The following is a 17,379-nucleotide window of genomic DNA, read 5'->3' on the forward strand; positions in this document are numbered from 1 at the left end:
GGACAAAACAGAGCACTCTGTCCCGGGGGTGTCCTTACATCTCTTCTCAGAACGATTGCTGCCCGCAGCTCACTGAGGTTGGACCGGGTGAGGAGCTCCCTCCGCACACAGACTCACAGCAGAGGCTGAACTAGTGTCTGCTGGCCTTTAAGGCCCTCTGCGTGAGGATGTAGCAAATGTTGCCTGTGGACAGTAGAGGGCAGTGACAGCCATCATGTGAACAGTCTGGCTTCCAGTTTGTACCTGCCCGTCCTCGCCAGCAATAGGCAGACTTATTGTGGAAACGTTCTTTCATGCTCTCTGCCTGTGGGGGGGACAGGGGAAATTGCAAACCCAGTTGCATTCAGTCCGGAGCATCCAAAAGAAACATCCTAGGGAAACAGAGTGTGAATGGTTAACATTTGAAGCTGCTGAAAGGGAGGCCTCTTTGTCCCCCACTTGCCTGTTTTCCTATTACTTTGAGGCAGGAAAAGGGAAAGTCCAGAAAACACAGGCTCCCGTTTTACATGCTGGAGGCCCAGCTTTGAAAAGTGCCCGCGTCCGGGTGTCTGGGAATGGACACCATCAGGAAGACACGCCGTGGGCTGCCGCTAAGCAGGGGTCATTGGCATGACTCAGGCGCTGTGTCTTCCTGTGTCCCACTTCTTAACAGGGGATGGAAGGCATTCCTTCACATCTGCTGGGGCTGAGCACGCGCCCTCCTGTGCGACCACCCCTTACAGAGTCCCTGCGGGTCTACATGACCACAGCTTCCTGTTGTGCTGGTGTGTGTGTGTGTCCTTGAAACTCCATGGTCCCCATGTCTTCCGGGAGGGCTTCCTGGGGGGTCCAGCCTACCTGGCTGGTAGTTGGCAGGATGTGAGAGCAGAGAGTAAAAGGAAGCAAAGAAAACCTACAGGGAAGGTGTCGCTCCTGGTCTGTGCAGTTTAGTGAGGAAGGAGCCGAAACACCCTGTCGAATCACTAAGCCCCATCTTATCTTGGGTCCCGCCCTCTCGTCCACCTGCAGCAGACAGCTGGCAGAGAGCCGGGACCCACGGATTCTGTCTGGGGTCCTCTCTAGCCCACCTCCTGCTCCTCTTCTTCTGCCTCCATCAAGGCTTCGCCATCTCCCAGGTGACCATCCATCATCCCCACTGGTCGGTTCTCCCTGCCTTCCGTCTGGCCCTGGAAGCATCTCTCTAAAACCACACTCAGGCTGCTCCCTGTCCCGGATCATACCAGTTCTGAAACCTTTCACAGGCACCCAGAGCCCTTCACAGCGGGCATGCAGATGGTGCTCAATCCGTGGGGGTGAGGGGACAGGATATTATTATCCTTGCTCTGGTCAGCTGAGCTCTCCCGCCCCCGCCACCCTGCTGGCTCTGAGCTGGATTCCCATTACTCCCAGGGGTATGATGGCAGACTGCCCCCGACAGCCCCCCTAATGGCTGGTTGCTCACTTACTCTGGCGGAGTAAAAACCTCTGCCCTGGGAGCATCAGAGATAATTGACAGCATCTGCCAGCGTGCTGTACCTCCTGATGCAGCCAGGCCACTCTGACAGGAAGCCGGTGCTTGGTGTGTCTGCGGATCATTAGCTCTGGGCCCCCAGCTAATGGGTGGTGGGCGGGGGCAGCAGTCTGTGGAACGGGATCCGGTTCCCTTCTGTGTGCTGTCGGTCAGCTTTCAGCCCAGCCACCCTGTTTCTCCCTCTCTGGAATTTGCAAGCACACCAAGGTTTATTTTCATTCCATTGCCATGAAATGTCCGAGAAAGCTCCTCAGACCGCTTCTCAGGATGAGGCGGCCCTCGGGTCAGCACTTCTTCCCCACGCGCTCAGCTGCGGAAGCGGAAGCCAAAGGCCCAAACTGAGCATCTCATGTCCAGACCACAGGGACAGTGAGGTTGGCATCCTGGGTCTTTGCCAGCCAGGCCTGAGACTTTGTTTTCTTTCTATATCCTAGCAAAAGTCACTGTCTGTGGTCTTAGAGCCCCCAGAGCTCAACAGAGCAGAGAGCAGACACCCATTGTAATACCTCTGGCTCTGATCACGTCTGATCATGCTTCTGTGCTAACTAAAGCCCTCGCCCTCCTCCATGCATCACAGACACACACCAGGGCGCACAGCTGGGCAAGTGGAAAGGGCTGGGTTTCTGCCTCATTCATCCCACGCACCAGGCCCCCCGGCACAGCAGCACAGCTGCCCACTCATCAAGATTCTGTGCTTGGGCTGGACACCAGGGCTGAACCATGAGGTAGGAGTGGTCCTTATATCCTGGAAAACCTTCTGTGTTCAAGGTTGAGCATTTGAAAGCTTATGAAAGGAAGAGGGGGGTGGTTCATGGATTCCTGCCCTGGAAGGGAGCTCACTGCTACAAAAATCCCACAAAAATCCTAAAGAACAGGTTTTTGTTTTCTCCTACCTGGTGGCTCAGGACGGTGTCTTGGGCTCACAGCTCTGGGATGGGACGCGTGGAAAGGTGGTTCCTATTAAATCTTTGGGATGGAGTGCAGGGGCTGATGCAAGACACACTTGGTTTTGAATCCTGGGTTTGCCATACTGACCAGTGTCACCCTGGGCACGTCATTGAACTCTATGAGCCTCAGTTTCTTTATCTGTAAAATGGGACGTTTTGCAGAGATGTGAAAACGTTGATGAGGTTCTGACTCAGTACCACACTTGGATTTTAGAGGGCGTGCCCATGAGAGATGAGGGTGCCTGCAAGATGTAAATCAAAGTTAAACACAAAGCTGTCAAATCAGAATCAGAAAATACAGAAAGTTGTCATTTTTCAATAGATTATATCAATTCTTTAAAATGTTTTTGAAATGTCCATTTTTTTGAAAATTATTTTTAGTGCTCCTGTTTCCTGGTGTTACTGGGCTTAGGCTGCCTGGTGGGCAGTCACATGGTGTTGGTTTTATTGTTAAGCTTTTCTCCAGGCTCTCACGCCAAGGTTGGGAGACATACTGCGGACTTCCCAGGTGGCTCAGTGGTGAAGAATCCACCTGCCAATGCAGAAGACACTGGTACCATCCCTGGGTTGGGAAGATCCCCTGGAGAAGGAAATGGCAACCCACTCCAGTATTCTTGCCTGGAGAATTCCGTGGACAGAGGAGACTGGCAGGCTGCAGTCCACGGGGTCACAAAAAGTCAGACACGACTGAGCAACTAACACTTTCACGCTTTTCACTTTCAGATAGAACCTCCCTTCTTCCTGTGTTGTGATCTCTAACTCAGCATACTGCCATTGTTTTTGCCAACTTACCTGTCTGCCCCTGGAGGCTGTCAGCTCCCCAAGGCCAGAGACCACATAAGTTCTGAGTTATCTTTTCTCTCCAGTGCCTGGCAGACACTTGGCATAGATAGCTCAGCACACTTCACTGAAGACATGGCTCACCTGGGCTTAGTTCTTTTTTTTTTTCCTGGCTGCACTTGGAGGCACATGGGATCTTACTTCCCTAACCAGGGACCGAACCCACGCCCCCTGCATTGACAACTCGGTGTCTTAACCACTAGGCCACCAGGGAAATCCTGCCAAGCTTAGTTTTAAATAAACTATTCACTGGGTCTTCCAACTAGGTGGGGTCCTCTTTTAAGATGTCTTCTCTTGTAGGGGGCACACACGCTAGGGGCCCCAGTTAAAAGGCGTGGCTGGAGGTGTAAACAGTGTTTAGATTGTACACCTCTGAATGCTGAGGAAAAGAGTTGAGAACCACAATTTAAGTTATTTTGTGTTTGTCCAAAGCAGAATTGGAACTCAAACTGGGAGTCGTAGGGAGGTGCGTATGTGCTAAGTCGCTTCGGTTGTCTCCAACTCTTTCGAACCCATGGATTGTAGCCTGCCAGGCTCCTCTGTCCATGAGATTTCCCATGCAAAAATACTGGAGTGGGTAGCCATTCCCTCCTCCAGGGGATTTTCCCAATCTAGCGATTGAACCCAGGTCTCTTGCATTGGCAGGCGGATTCTTCACTGTCTAAGCCACCTGGGAGTTTTAAATATAAAGGGGGTTTTAAATATCTCTATCCCAAGGACTGTAAGCTTACGTTGTGAGGCTAACATTGTCCATATGAGTGCAGACTCTGAGCAGAAAGCCCTCTGACCAGCATCTTTGCTCTCCCCCTGACCCAATCACACCGCTCCCCCCCGGGAGCCCTCCAGGTCCTCAGATGCTGATTCAGGTTGAGACTGTTCAGCAGCGGCCCCTCTGCAGGGACCTGCTCTCTGACTGAGCTGGTCCACAGCTGCCCTGCCTCTCCATCCGCTCCAGGGAGGGTCTCATGGGCTCTCCTCCGTACACCTCAGGCCGCAAGTGAAGGGTGCAGGGGATCTGTGAGCTGTTCTTGCTGCAGTCCTGCCTGCCACCTTCCTGTCCCTGGTGTGGCCAGGGTTGACAAAGGGACACCCTAGCATCATTCATACTTTCATAGTGAAAATTAACACAGAAAATCTTTACAGTTAATGCAAGGACTTAAGATTTTTTTTTTCCATGTTCCAAATCTCACTCAGTCACACAGGGTGTAACGTTTGTAGCTGTAATCACAGCATCCGTAACATTTGGTGCTCAACTTTTCCGCACACTCTTGTCACACCTTGTGGTGTTTCCAGTCTTCCCTGTGGCCACCGCTGCTGACCGTGTTTACTCAGCAAATGAATAGATGTGGTTTACAAAGCCGCTCCCCTGTCACAGCCAGCTGTGCGGGGACAGCTCTTGTTTCCTGCCCCTGAATCATTTCCTTAGCACAGCCCCTGCTGCAGAGCGACCACCTGCAAGGCTGTGACCGCAGCCGCCCTTTCTGATGTGGCCTCCGTCCTGTTTTCCGAGAAGACTGCGTCCACACAGGCTTCTCTTGCAGGGTGTGAGCGGGATAGTTTCAGTACCATGCCAGCACACTGCGCACTTTTACCAACTCAGTAGGTGAAAAATTGTACTTTGAGATTATTTTAATTTGCGCTTATTTTGCTTATTTTAATGGTGAAAATATTTCCCTACTTGCTCATTATATGTATATAATATATATATACAAATATATATATTTATGTATTATTGTTGTTTAGTCGTGAAGCCATGTCCGACTCTTTTGCCACCACATGGACTGTAGCTCTCTAGGCTCCTCTGTCCATGGGCTTTCCCAGCAAGAAATCCCATTTCCTTCTTTAGGAGATCTTCCTGACCCAGGGATCAAACCTGTGTCTCTTGCGTGTCCTGTGTTAGCAGGCAGGTTCTTTACCAGCTGAGCCACCAGGGAAACAAAAGCAACTATACTCAATAAAATTGACTGTTTAAAAAAAACCCACTTATTTCCTAAATATTGGCAACCTAAGCCAGGTTTGATCCCTGGGTCAGGAAGACCTCCCCTCCTCCCAGAGGAGGAAACAGAAACCCACTCCAGTATTCTTGCCTGGAGCATCCCGTGGACAGAGGAACCTGGCGGGCTACAGTCCATGGGGTTGAAAAGAGTCAGACACCACTGATCGACTAGCACTTTCACTTTCCAACTTACAATATAAGACTTGGAGCCTTGATTTGGAACATGAAGAAATAAAATCAGTCAAAACTGAAAACGATTTAGAGATCCAACGGTTGTCACCTGCTGTGCCCTTGGGGAGCAAGGGACATTCAGGTTCCACCCTGTCACCCCCACATCTATTTTTCCTGACTCTGCTGACCCCTTGTTTCACAGGCAGCTCCAGCAGCAGCAGGCAGAGCTGGAAGTGCACCAGAGAGACGGGCTGTCATCGTACGACTTGTCGCAGGTGAATTTCTGGAAAACTCTTTCCCAATTAGAACTGTCTCCAACCAAAAGACTGCAGACTAAATCCCCTCAGCCCAGCAGGTGCTGTTGCTCCCTCCACCCACACTGCAGAAAGCATTTTGGGCCCCATAGAGTGTGTGTGTGCAGTGGAGGTCTACCGTGACTCTTCCATGCAGAACTGAGCCATGCAGAGTGTAGAACGCAAGTGTTGGGAGCTGCGGTCAGCCAGTACAGTAAGTTCCCTCCATACAGAGTTCAAGCTATGAGCTTTCAAAGATGCAAATGTGGGTTTGCATATCCAACCGCATGAGTTAGTTCTCATGTCTGGCGTACACTATCATGTGTGTACAGCATGTACAGTGGTTGTGCCTGTGTGTATTTTACTGTACAGTACTATATAGAGGACAGCAGTGCAGTGTCTATTTCAAGCCCAGGGTGTCGGGAAGCAAGCATAAAAGCAGTGATGATGTAGCTGGTGCTCCTGTACTTTTTAAGGTACTGTACTGTAAGATTAAAAATGTTCTCTTAATTTTTTGTGCAGATATGTGTGAAAAGTATTATAAACCTATGAGAGTAAAGTACTATATAGCCGAGTGTGTTAGTTGGGCACCTAGACTAACTTTGTCAGACTTACAAGCAAATTGGTCTTGTGAACATGCTCTCAGAACAGAACTGGTTCGTATGTAAGGGACTTACTGGTACTGAGATCCAGAGGCTGTGTGGGAACTCGGAGACCACCCAGCTCTGAACCTTGTCAGCCCTGCAGCCTTTACGCTGCCCCTCCCACCTTTAATCTGCACCCCAATGTTCTCAGGGCACCTCTTCCTGGCCATCTCCTCAGGCCCCCCTCCTTCCCTTCTCCTTCCGCCTCTTCTCACTGCTTCTGGCCTTAGAGAAACTGAAGCTTGTGTTGATACTTGGCGTCTCACTCCAATTAAACTTTATGTTCACTTTCCCTGATATTTAGACTAAGTTGATCATTTTTATTTCTCTCTCTCCAAGTGATCGGTGGAACTCCAGTGAGCCTTCTGTGACCCCTTGTTCACACCCACACCTGTGTGTTCTAGGCTTTCACATATACAAAACTCCCTGCCCTACCCAGCACCCCAGCCTGAGATGCCAGCGATTCCGAGGGAGGGGAAACTGGTGTGTCTGTTCTGCCCCTCACACCCAGGGATGCTGTTGTGTTTTCATTTGCAAACAGGTGCCTGTCCCCAACCTACCAGCCGGGGTTCATGATGCAGGGAAGTCTGTGGAAAAGGCAGATGCAATCTTTTCCCAGGAAAGAGATCCACGGTTTGCCGAAATGTTTGCAGGAATCAGTGCATGTAAGTTCCCAAAGAGTGCTGACGTGGTGGGATGGTGGGGTTTATAGTCGCCACAAGCCAGCTGGAGGCAGCCACCCTTGAGGGTGAATTTACGGTGACTGCTGCAAGGTGTAAAAGGAACACAAAATTCAGGGGTCCTAATGCATCCTCTCTATTCTCAAACTCACCTCTCATTTACCTGTTACCTGGGGCAACCACCTGACATCTCATGGGCCTCTGACAAACACCTGGGCCTCTGACATCTCATCTTCAAAATTTGAGGAATTGGAGTAAATGAGCTCTATTCATCATGGTACAGTTTAGTATTATCAAGCCAAAGACATGTCCCTATTTTTAAAAAATGTTAATCTCTAATGTAGAGAGGACCATATTTTAAAATAAAAATATGCATAAAAAGGAAAGTAAAAATTATCCAGTATCCTACCACATAGATTTAATCTTTTTTAACTTTTTAAAGCTTGTCCTTTTTGTCTTTCTACACATTGTTGTTGTTCGGTTGCTAAGTTGTGTCTGACTCTTTGCAATCTCCTGGGCTGCAGCACACCAGGTTTCCCTGTCCTTCACTATCTCCCAGAGCTTGCTCAAACTCATGTCCATTGAGTCAGTGATGCCATACAACCATCTCATCCTCCGTCTCCTGCTTCTCTTCCTGGCCTCAACCTTTCCCGGCATCAGGAACTTTTCCAATGTGTCAGCTCTTCGTATCACGTGGCCAAAGTATTGGAGCTTCAGCTTCAGCATCAGTCCTTCCAATGGATATTCAGGGTTGATTTCCTTTAGGATTGACTGGCTTGATCTTGATGTTCAAGGCCAAACAACGAACATGGAGGGAGCACAGCGCCCCCTCCAGCAGGAGACAGCTGGGTTAAAGATTTACTGAGCATGGCCCTGCCCATCAGAGCAAGATCGTTTTCTCCACATATGAATTCTTTTTATATACAGAATTGAGCTCATACTGTTTGGTAGCTTACTTTTTCACATGTCTATTACAACCATCTTTCTAGGTTATTAAATAATCTGCATTGTTACTGCCTGCATAGTGTTCCAATGTATGAGTGTTCATAAATCATCGTTTGTGGTGGTCACCAAGGTGTCCACCTGTGTTAGTGTCACTATTAGAGAAAGTGGTACCATTCATGGGACTTCCCTGATGTCCAGTGGTTCGGACCCAGTGCTTGCACAACAAGGGTTGCAGGTTCAATCCCTGGTCAGGGAACTAAGATCCCTACTTGCTGCACAGCGCAGCCAAAAAAATAAATAATAAAACGATATAAGAAATTTTATAAAGAAACAAAATGGTGCTGCCAAAGTTCAGGTGTCACATGGAACCCACTTGTGTAGCCGCCTCACTCGCCCACTCAGACTCCCACTGAGATCAGCAACATATAAAACTTGGAAATGTTGTTGTCAGTTCCAAAATTCAGGAAAAAAGATTCCATTTTCATGGGATCAGCGAGGTACAGCACAATTGGGATCAGTTTAGGGAGATACCAGCCGACTCATGCCACAGAATCGTGGGAAATGCAAAAAAGGGACAGGACCCCAGTGCCTCCCAGGACCAAGGAGCAGGGACGGCGTGGCCCAGGGGAGGACAGAGAGGCCCTTGGCAGGTCCCAGTCCTTCTGTCAGCTTGTGGGGTGGAAGACCCCAGCCCTTATTCCCACGTGGCTGGGGACCAGATGCTAAGAAAGCAGGAAGCTACCTGAACGGGTGGCTCAGATGGTAAAGATTCCATCTGCAGTGCGGGAGACCTGGGTTTGATCCCTGCGTTGAGAAGATCCCCTGGAGGAGGGCATGGCAACCCACTCCAGTATTCTTGCCTGGAGAACCCCATGGACAGAGAAGCCTGGTGGTCATAGTCCATGGGGTCACAAAGAGTTGGACACGACTGACTGACTACACACAGCACAGCCTGAGCTGAGGGCAGCAGGTGCCAGCACAGCACAGCGTCCAGCCCCGAGCAGAGGACAGACCTGTTAGCATGACGCGAGGGCTCCCTGCTGGTGCTCCCCCTCCTCCCCATCGCGGGTCATCCACATGTGCCAGCTGCCCACAGCAGTATTTCCTCCACTTTCATAGAGAGATGTGGTTTCATCCAGCAAGAGGAAACAATCCCACATCTCATTGGTTCCTCTTCCTCTCAGATAAGCCTGAAATATTTGGCCACACCCACAGCATTTCTGGGAAATCCTTTTGAAATTTTAATATTGTACAGACATAGACATCTTCCCATAGAGATGACAAAATAGAAAAAAAAAGTTAACAGAAAAGGAAAAATAAGGGGAAGGAAAATACATAATCTCAAAATTTTTCCACCAACCGAGCTGCTTTCCTATATGAAAAAGCAACAGAGAGTTGGCTCAGTGGTTAAGAATCCACCGTTCCATGCAGGGGACGTGGGTTCGATCCCTGGTCGGGGAACTAAGATCCCACACACAACGGAGCAACTAAGCCCACGTGCTAGAAATACTGAGCCCTCACACTCCGGAGTTTGTGCTCCACAATAAGAGAAGCCCTAGTGCCTCAACTAGAGAAAAAACCCGCACATCACAAGGAAGACCCAGTGCAGCCAAAAAAAGGAACAGAAGGACCTTCTCAGATATGTGCCATCTACTTATACTTCCTGGAAAAAATGACTTGCAGGAGAAGTCATTGTGAAATGAATCAAAATACAGAACACAAGATTGGAAATGATAGGTTGGAAAAGCAGCAGCAATGAAAAAGTGAAACTAATGACATGTAGAATTAATATAAAAATTGTTAGAAGATACAAAAGATATTTAAAAATAAAAACCCAAGTCAAATCAGTTCAGCAAAAATACATACTTTGGGTGAGGGGACTAACAACCAAAATTTCTCATCAGTCTATACTATTTTATCTCTGACATTTACAAAGATATATAACTTCAAGTATTTAAACATAACTACTAATGAATGGTAAAAAGAAAGAAAAAAAAAAGGAAAGGAAAGAGGTCTCACTGCCAAACCATTTCCAAGAAAAGACAAGGACATTTTTAGCAACTTGCAAAATACTTAGAAGAAAAATAAAGTGAAATAGCAAGAAACTATGAATAGCATGAGTAGTGCAATAAGTTGATGCCCAAGGGCTCCTGACTGATAGTTCTGGAATAATTGGATAGTTCTGGAATGGTATGCCCCCCAAAAATGATATTACCATAACAAAATGAAACTATTTAACCTGGAAGAGTTGATGGTGATGATGCTCCAAAACCAAGGAGGAAAGCAGAGGTGTTGACCTTGCCACACAAAGAAAAGTTAGAGCGTTCAGTGGGCAAAGAAGCTTATTTTATATAGATAAAAGGTGGAACCTAAAAATGAAGATACATCATGAACATTGAAATGTGAAATCCAAAAATAGTCTGAAACACAAGAGATCCTGATAAAGCCAAATTGCAGTGGAAGATTTCAATATGCCTTTCTCCATCTCTAACAACTCATGTAGCTCAAAGTAATAAAAAAGATATAGAAAATTAAAAATTATATATATATATAATTTTAAGTGTATGCGTGCTCAGTCGTGTCTGACTCTTTGCAACCCCATGAATGATAGCCTACTAGATTCCTCTGTCCATGGGATTTCCCAGACAAGAATACTGGAGTGGGTTGCTATTTCCTCCTCCAGGGGATCTTCCCAACCCAGGGATCGAACCCATGTCTCCTTCATTGGCAGGCAGATTTTTTTTACTACTGAGCCACCTGAGAAGCCCATGTGATTTTAGAGACATATGTAATTTTGTACCACACAAACATCCTGGAGCTTTGAGAAAAATAAATGTTTCTTATTTAACCAACAACCAAAAATCTTAAATACATGAGAGAAAAATGGCTTGTTTATAGTCAAGAGAAATTCAGAAGTCTTTCTTACTCCTGCAACTTTTAATTTTATTTAATTTTTTGGCAACCTCATGTGGCTTGCAGGATCTTAGTTCCCTGACCGGGGATCAAACCTATGCCCCTAACAGTGCGAGCATGGAATCTTAACCACTGGACCTCCAGGGAAGTCCCCCTCCTGCAACTTTTAGCCTCGTCTCTTTCTCTCCAAGATGCAAGGCCTTGTGATTAGGTTAGAAATACACACCCAAGAGTCTGATCCCTTTTGGTCCTGTAGGGATTTCCCACTGCGCAACATCATCATTGCAGCAGAAGACCATGGAGCAGTGAAACTGCTCAGCGCCTCTGTGTTTTTAAAAACGTCATGGAGGTTTGTTGACACATGTGGAACATTTAACCATGGCCCCTTTAGCCCAATCCCGGGGCCCCAAGTCTGGGATCCTGAGTGTTCATCACTGCTAATGGCCACCCAGGGAAGGATCGGCCCGCTCCGCCCATCCCCCCACCAGCAGGCCCAGAGACAGGTGCAGATGTGGGGTCTGTCTAGGCACAGAATAGCTGCCGTGTAACTCATCTGCATCTCCTTTATTCTGGTATCTTGCTGCAAGTAGAGATGTTAGAGATTATAGGAATAAGATGCAAGCGAGGTCTTTGAGCTTCTGGGGAAATGGGAGGGTGCTTCGAGGGAGCCCTGGGCCCCTCGATTAGAAGAGGGAGTGAGAGAGCTCCCATCCCCACTTCTGTTTCTCAAACTACCGCCCTCTTGCTCGTGTCAGATCTAAAGGCCCAGCTGGGATTTAGCCCATTTCTTTAGCCTCTCTCTGTGGGTGCTCGGGGCTCCCTGCCCTGGGGTCTGTAGGGCTGGAACTCTTCCAAGGTGACCCTTGCTCTACTTTTCCCAGCGGAGAAGAAGATGATGAGCTCAGCTTCTGCAGCAGGAACGCAGCAGATCTACTCCCAAGGAAGCCCGTTCCCTGCTGGACACTCGGGAAAGGCCTTCAGGTACCAGTCAGGAGTGTGGGGCACCGGGCAGGGGTGGGCAAGAGGGCAGGAAGAGGGCCCTCCCCAGTGAAGCCCTGGGTCTCAGAGTCTGGCTCTGTGTGCAGCAAATACTGCCAACCTCACTTAGTGCTTACCCATTCGAATGCCCAGGCTTCCCAGATGGCTCAGTGGTAAAGAACCCGCCTGCCAGTGCAGGAGATGTGGGTTCAATCCCTGGGTCAGGTAGACCCCCTAGAGAAGGAAGTGGCAACCCACTCCAGTATCCTTGCCTGGAGAATCCCATGGACAGAGGAGCCTGGCGGGCTACAGTCCATGGGGTCGCAAAGAGTCAGAGATGACTGAGCACACACACACACACACATACACATTTGTATGCCAGGGCCAGGCTGAGGGGTCCAGGAGCTCCAGTTCTGACCTGCAAGCCCTTGATGAGCCACCGTAAATAGAAGGTGTCGGTTACTCTTTCTTGGATGTGAACGGTGCCAGCCACTGTGTTGTGCAGAGGTGCCTGCCATGGAGAAGGGAGTGGGGTGGCTCTAGCCAGGACAGACCTAGGGACACCTGACAAGGCAGCAGGAAGTACCCTGTCCCTGGGTTTCTGGAGGCCAGAGCGACCTCCAAGGGGGAGAGGACCACTCAGCCCATCAGCCTAAAGGGCTGCCTATGGGAGGTATAAGTAGGATGTTGTGCTTCCGGGGGTTGGTTCTTAGCATCAGGGGTCTCTTGTAAGTCACTGAGGAAGCCAACAGCACCACCAGGGATGGGGTCTGGCTCCAGGGGCTCCCAGGGCAGCAGGAGCAGGGGCTGGGGAGCTCAGACAGACACCTTCAGGGAGGGCGGTGGGGACTTGTGTGAGCCATCGGGTGCCCCCAGACCCACTAGAAGAAGCATCTCAGACCCGTGCCTGGTGGGATGGGGCTCCCCAGGCAGCCCAGCCTCTGACTGACTCGGCCAGAGCTGAATGTCCAGTTGAGAATCAGGCAGGGACCAAGACTGGGCAGGTGGACCAGCCACCCCAGGGAGAGGTCCCAGCTGGGATGGCCCTCACCAGGGGTCAGTGGACCGACCTCAGGGAAGCAACAAGTGGTCAGCAGCTGCTCCATGAGACATTAACCCCTGAGGTCATAGAGTGGCTCTGCCAACCCCGCAGCTGGGCTGTAGTAGATGGTGACTTGTTCTGAGTCTCTGGGGAACTCTGTCCTGGTGCAGCTACTCTCTAGTCTGGGGATGGGAGGACAAGATGGTGGCCCCCTGTGAGCTGCCCCTGAGACATGATCCCTGCAGGTCACCTGGCTCTGCGAAGCACTGGCTAAGGCTCCAGGCTCTTCCCCTGCTGCTGGTTACTCACCCACTCAGCACATGGTAACCTGCTGTAGTTCCATGCCAGGACCGCCTAGGCCTGTGTTCATTGAATCCTTGTAACACTTGCTGCTTCCCCCTCTCCCTCCCCGCCCCCTGCCATCTGGACAGAGGGCAGCCAGGATGAAGCAGAGGCCAGAGATGAGGAGGCTAGCCAGGCACAGCATGGTGGGGGCAGAGGTAGGGGGAGGCCCGGAAGCAAAAAATCAGATGGGCACCTGCTGCAAGGGTAGGTGCACAGGCATCAGGATTGTGCTGAGCGGAGTCCAGGAGACAGGAGACATGGGGACTCCTGGAGTCTGGGAGAAAAAGAATAAGATGAATACCTGAGTCTTGACTGCTCTGCTTGGCTTGGGAGTTTGGTCTCCATCACTGGGATGGCTCATGATAGAAAAGGGGCTTGAGGAAACGAGGTCCTGGAGAAAGTTTGTGATGACAGGGTGTAAGGGGTGGAGTGGAGGAGTGAGGCTGCAGGCAGGTGCTTAGAACAGATGGTCCAGGCAGAGATGCAGAGTCTGCACCAGCTGTTGTCACTGAAACAGAAGAGGGGGGCCAGTCCCCTTGTGGAGCCTGGCATTGGGAGGCTCTCACTAGATCACTGGTCTATAGAACAAATGTGTTAATTAGTTAAGAGTGCCATGAAGCTGTAAGCTTGTAGGATGGACAGTTTCCTGTACATCTGCAGGGCCTGAGCTGGATTGAGTGGGAAGGGACATGGGGTGAGTGGCACTGAGCCCTTGGCAGGATGGCACAGCTATGGCTGCATGTCCCTGAGTTTGTCCCCCACCCAAGTCCTGCTATGGTCCCACGGGCCCTGTGCACCAGGACACTTTTCCTGGGGTCCACAGCACTCCTGCCAGCTCTCCAGTCAGTGCTGTGAGGGCAGCCAGGGCCAAAGGGTGGAGGAGACCCCAGCCACCCCAGTAGAGAACAGTGATCAGAAAAGGCCCCAAGGTCACATACACACATCAAGAGGGAGATGGGAAATGAGCCCTGTGTTAAGTGAGGAAGGGATCTTGGGAGTGAAGTTCTTAATCACGGTTAGTGCAGGAATTTTTTTTTTTTTTTTTTTGGCTGCACTTCATTGCGGCACTCTGGCATCTCTAGTTGTGGCACACAGGCTTAGTTGCCCCTAGGCATGTAGGATCTTAGTTCCCCAGCCAGGGATGGAACCTGAGCCCCCTGTGTTGAAAGGTGGAGCCTTAACTGCTGGATCACCAGGAAAGTCCCATGGTGCTCTTTCTTCCCTCGCAGCTCTGCCGTGGTGCACGTGCCTGGAGTAAACGACATCCAGTCCTCGTCCTCAACAAGTCAGAACATGTCCCAGATCTCCAGGCAGCTCAACCAGAGTCAGGTGGCCTGGACAGGAAGCCGGCCGCCCTTTCCAGGACAGGTATGGGCATCAGCAAGGGCGTTGCCCCAGGTCCCCAGAGGGCGCAGAGCACCTGAGCTGTGCTCTCTGGGGATCCCGACTCTGAGACCAGGTCAGTACATGGAGCTGGAGCTGATTGCCTCAACCACGGCCGGGCTCCTAGGAGCACAGAGGCGAAGGGTACTTTGAGAACCAGGTACACATCAATGATACCAAGGTTTCACAGCCTTTTCTCCCAGCAGTCTGGAGGCAGCTCTGGGGAACCCAGGGGAGGGGATAGGCACTCAGAGACCCTCCATCAGGAGCAAGCCCCTCACCACTCAGGACCTCAGTTCCCTTGGCCCAGGAGTGCATGAGGACATCAACCTGGGGATGCGCCTGGCTCCCTGTCGTCACTGTGGGGACATCTGTATCCTGGACTGGTAGAGTCCTTGCCAAGGTCCCCTAAGCAGAAGGCAGAGGACTTAGATCACTGAGTCCCTGGAGGGCAATTTCAACCAGACCCTGAAGATCCAGGGCCTGAGTCCTGTTTCTTGGGCCAGCACATGTTGGCCTGATCCTGGGCATGGCGCCCAGCAGGCCAGGAGGCCACTAGAGTCACTGTCAGCCCAGAGCAGGGCTGCCAGTGCAGGCTGGACCTGCGCGGGACAGTGACCAACCAGGGCCGGGGGGGGGGGGGGGGGGTGGTGCTGCTGGTGATGCTGGCCTTCTCTCCGCCTTGTCCTGATTGTAGCAAATCCCCTCACAGTCCAGCAAGACTCAGTCTTCTCCCTTTGGGATCGGAACGAGCCACACATATCCCGCAGACCCCTCGTCCTACAGCCCTCTCTCCAGTCCGGCTACCTCCTCGCCCAGCGGGAACGCCTACTCCAGCCTGGCGAACAGGACTCCAGGCTTCGGTAGGTGGGGACAGAGGGGAAGAATTTCTGGAAGAGCCAGCTAAGATAATTTCTGAACATTCTGGGTTTGGGGGTTTGAGCCCTAGGCTCTCAGAACCCTGGTACCAGATCTGGAGATTTCCAAATTCTCTTCTCTCTGGCCATCAGGAGGCCAGTGCTGTCCCTAAGAGACTTGCTGCCTAGACCTGGACTTTGTAGATTGACTTTATCATTGTCAAGGCTCTCAGTCTCCTGTGTACTGACGTCATCTGAGTGCTATTTTAACCATTTATGGCCCTTGGCAAGGACTTTTAGATCACCCAAGTCAAAAACCCTATACAGTAAGTCCCCTACTTATGAATGAGTTCTGTTCCAAGAGTGCATTAGTGAGTCCAACCAAGTTAGCCTAGATATCCAACTAACACAACTGGCTATATAGTACTGTACTGCCATAGATTTATAATACTTTTCACACAAATAATACATTAAAAAAAAGCAAGCATTTTTAATCTTAAAGTTCCATACCTTGAAAAGTACAGTAGTGCAGTACAATAGCTGGGCATAGTTGCATCTTTGAAAATTTTTATATAGGGAACTACTGTGATCTTGTTTCAAAAAGCTAGGGAAGTATGGGTCATAGGGATGATGCATTGCGTCAATAAATTGTGTACATGATAAACATTGTAAAGTTCTCTCTGTTTTTAGTATTACAAGAGGGATCCTATCCCACGGAAGAACACCTTGCTTAGCTTTGTTTGCACAACTCCAGGCCCTAAAGGGTTAAGTGTCTGCTCCCTCTGGTGGACTTCCCAGGAGCCCCACCACTGCTCACCCTGCGGGTGTTTAAATGACTCACTCCTTAAATGACTCACTCCGAGTGTCTGCCAGGGTCCGAGTCCCACGTCACAGAGCAGGAACTCAGAAAGGCTCCTGATGCTGGCAAGAAGCCTGAGCTGGTGTCCCCTTCCTGCAGGGCTGTCTGTGGAGACAGTCATGCTCAGGGGGCATTTCCTCTGCAGAATGGATCATTCTCAGGCAAGCATGAAGCAGAGTCCAAACACCTGAGTTTCCATTTGAGCTGCAAGTGTCCCTTTAGGGCTATGTCAGCTTTAGGAAGTTTGTGGTGCCTTGCCCCTGGCCCACACCTGAGTTGTCAGCTGCCCCCATGCCCTGTCCAACCCCACCACTAATAGCAGCACTTTTGGCCCCGCAACCCCAGGTCTGGTGGTTGGGGAAGCATTTCCCAGCCCTTTAACTGTCCCTCCCCCTCAGATTCAGGTGTCTCTCTGAGTGAATCCCATAGACTTGTAGCAGGTTCTCATACTCAGCCTTTAAATATCCTTGCCAGATGATCCGGTGAGTTTAGAAGCACAGCCCCCTGTTTCAGGAAGGAGAGGCCCTTCCTGAAAGGCAGCTGCTTTCAAGCCAGCCAGGAGCTCAACTTAGACCCACCCTGAGGTTGGAAGTCTCTGGTTCCCAGGAGGGGCCCCAGCTTGCTGCATGTGGAGAGACACCACCCGCACCGCCAGTCTCAGCACACTTGGCACGCGGGCACCTAGTCCTTCCTGGAAGCACAGGGCCCACCGGGCACTGACCTACTTGCTGGCCCTCCTGACGCCAGGCCCTGTGCTGAGCCCTGGGAGGAGACTCGGTTCTGACTCGGTTCTGACCTAGAAGGTTACAGTGCAGACCCCGAGGCAGGGGAGACAGACAGGTACAGGGAGGCAGGCAGGCCCGTGCTGGAGGTGCAGCAGCCAAGTCTGTTGGAAGCAAGTGGGGGAGTCAGAAGAGGCTCCCAGGAGAGTCAGCATTTCCCCTGGTGTGGCCTAGAAGCATCTCAGGGCGGCTCT

The 17,379-nt window shown here is 50.5% G+C and overlaps 1 protein-coding gene across 8 annotated transcripts in view; it reads left to right on the forward strand.

The window, feature by feature from the left end:
* The window catches only part of ARNT2 (aryl hydrocarbon receptor nuclear translocator 2), a 181,266-nt gene that overhangs the window by 152,152 nt on the left and 11,735 nt on the right, over positions 1-17,379 (forward strand). For 6 of the 8 annotated variants that reach the window (XM_043921513.1, XM_043921506.1, XM_043921511.1 and 3 more), the window contains exons 13-17: positions 5,667-5,739; positions 6,943-7,066; positions 11,821-11,920; positions 14,534-14,672; positions 15,385-15,550. In XM_043921513.1, the coding sequence (XP_043777448.1) occupies positions 5,667-5,739; positions 6,943-7,066; positions 11,821-11,920; positions 14,534-14,672; positions 15,385-15,550 (602 nt within the window). The remainder of the gene's footprint in view (positions 1-5,666; positions 5,740-6,942; positions 7,067-11,820; positions 11,921-14,533; positions 14,673-15,384; positions 15,551-17,379) is intronic. The other 2 variants (XM_043921512.1, XM_043921507.1) reach the window with 1 other exon arrangement.

This window comes from Cervus elaphus, chromosome 13 (genome assembly GCF_910594005.1).
Source record: "Cervus elaphus chromosome 13, mCerEla1.1, whole genome shotgun sequence".
NCBI classification, from domain to species: domain Eukaryota; kingdom Metazoa; phylum Chordata; class Mammalia; order Artiodactyla; family Cervidae; genus Cervus; species Cervus elaphus.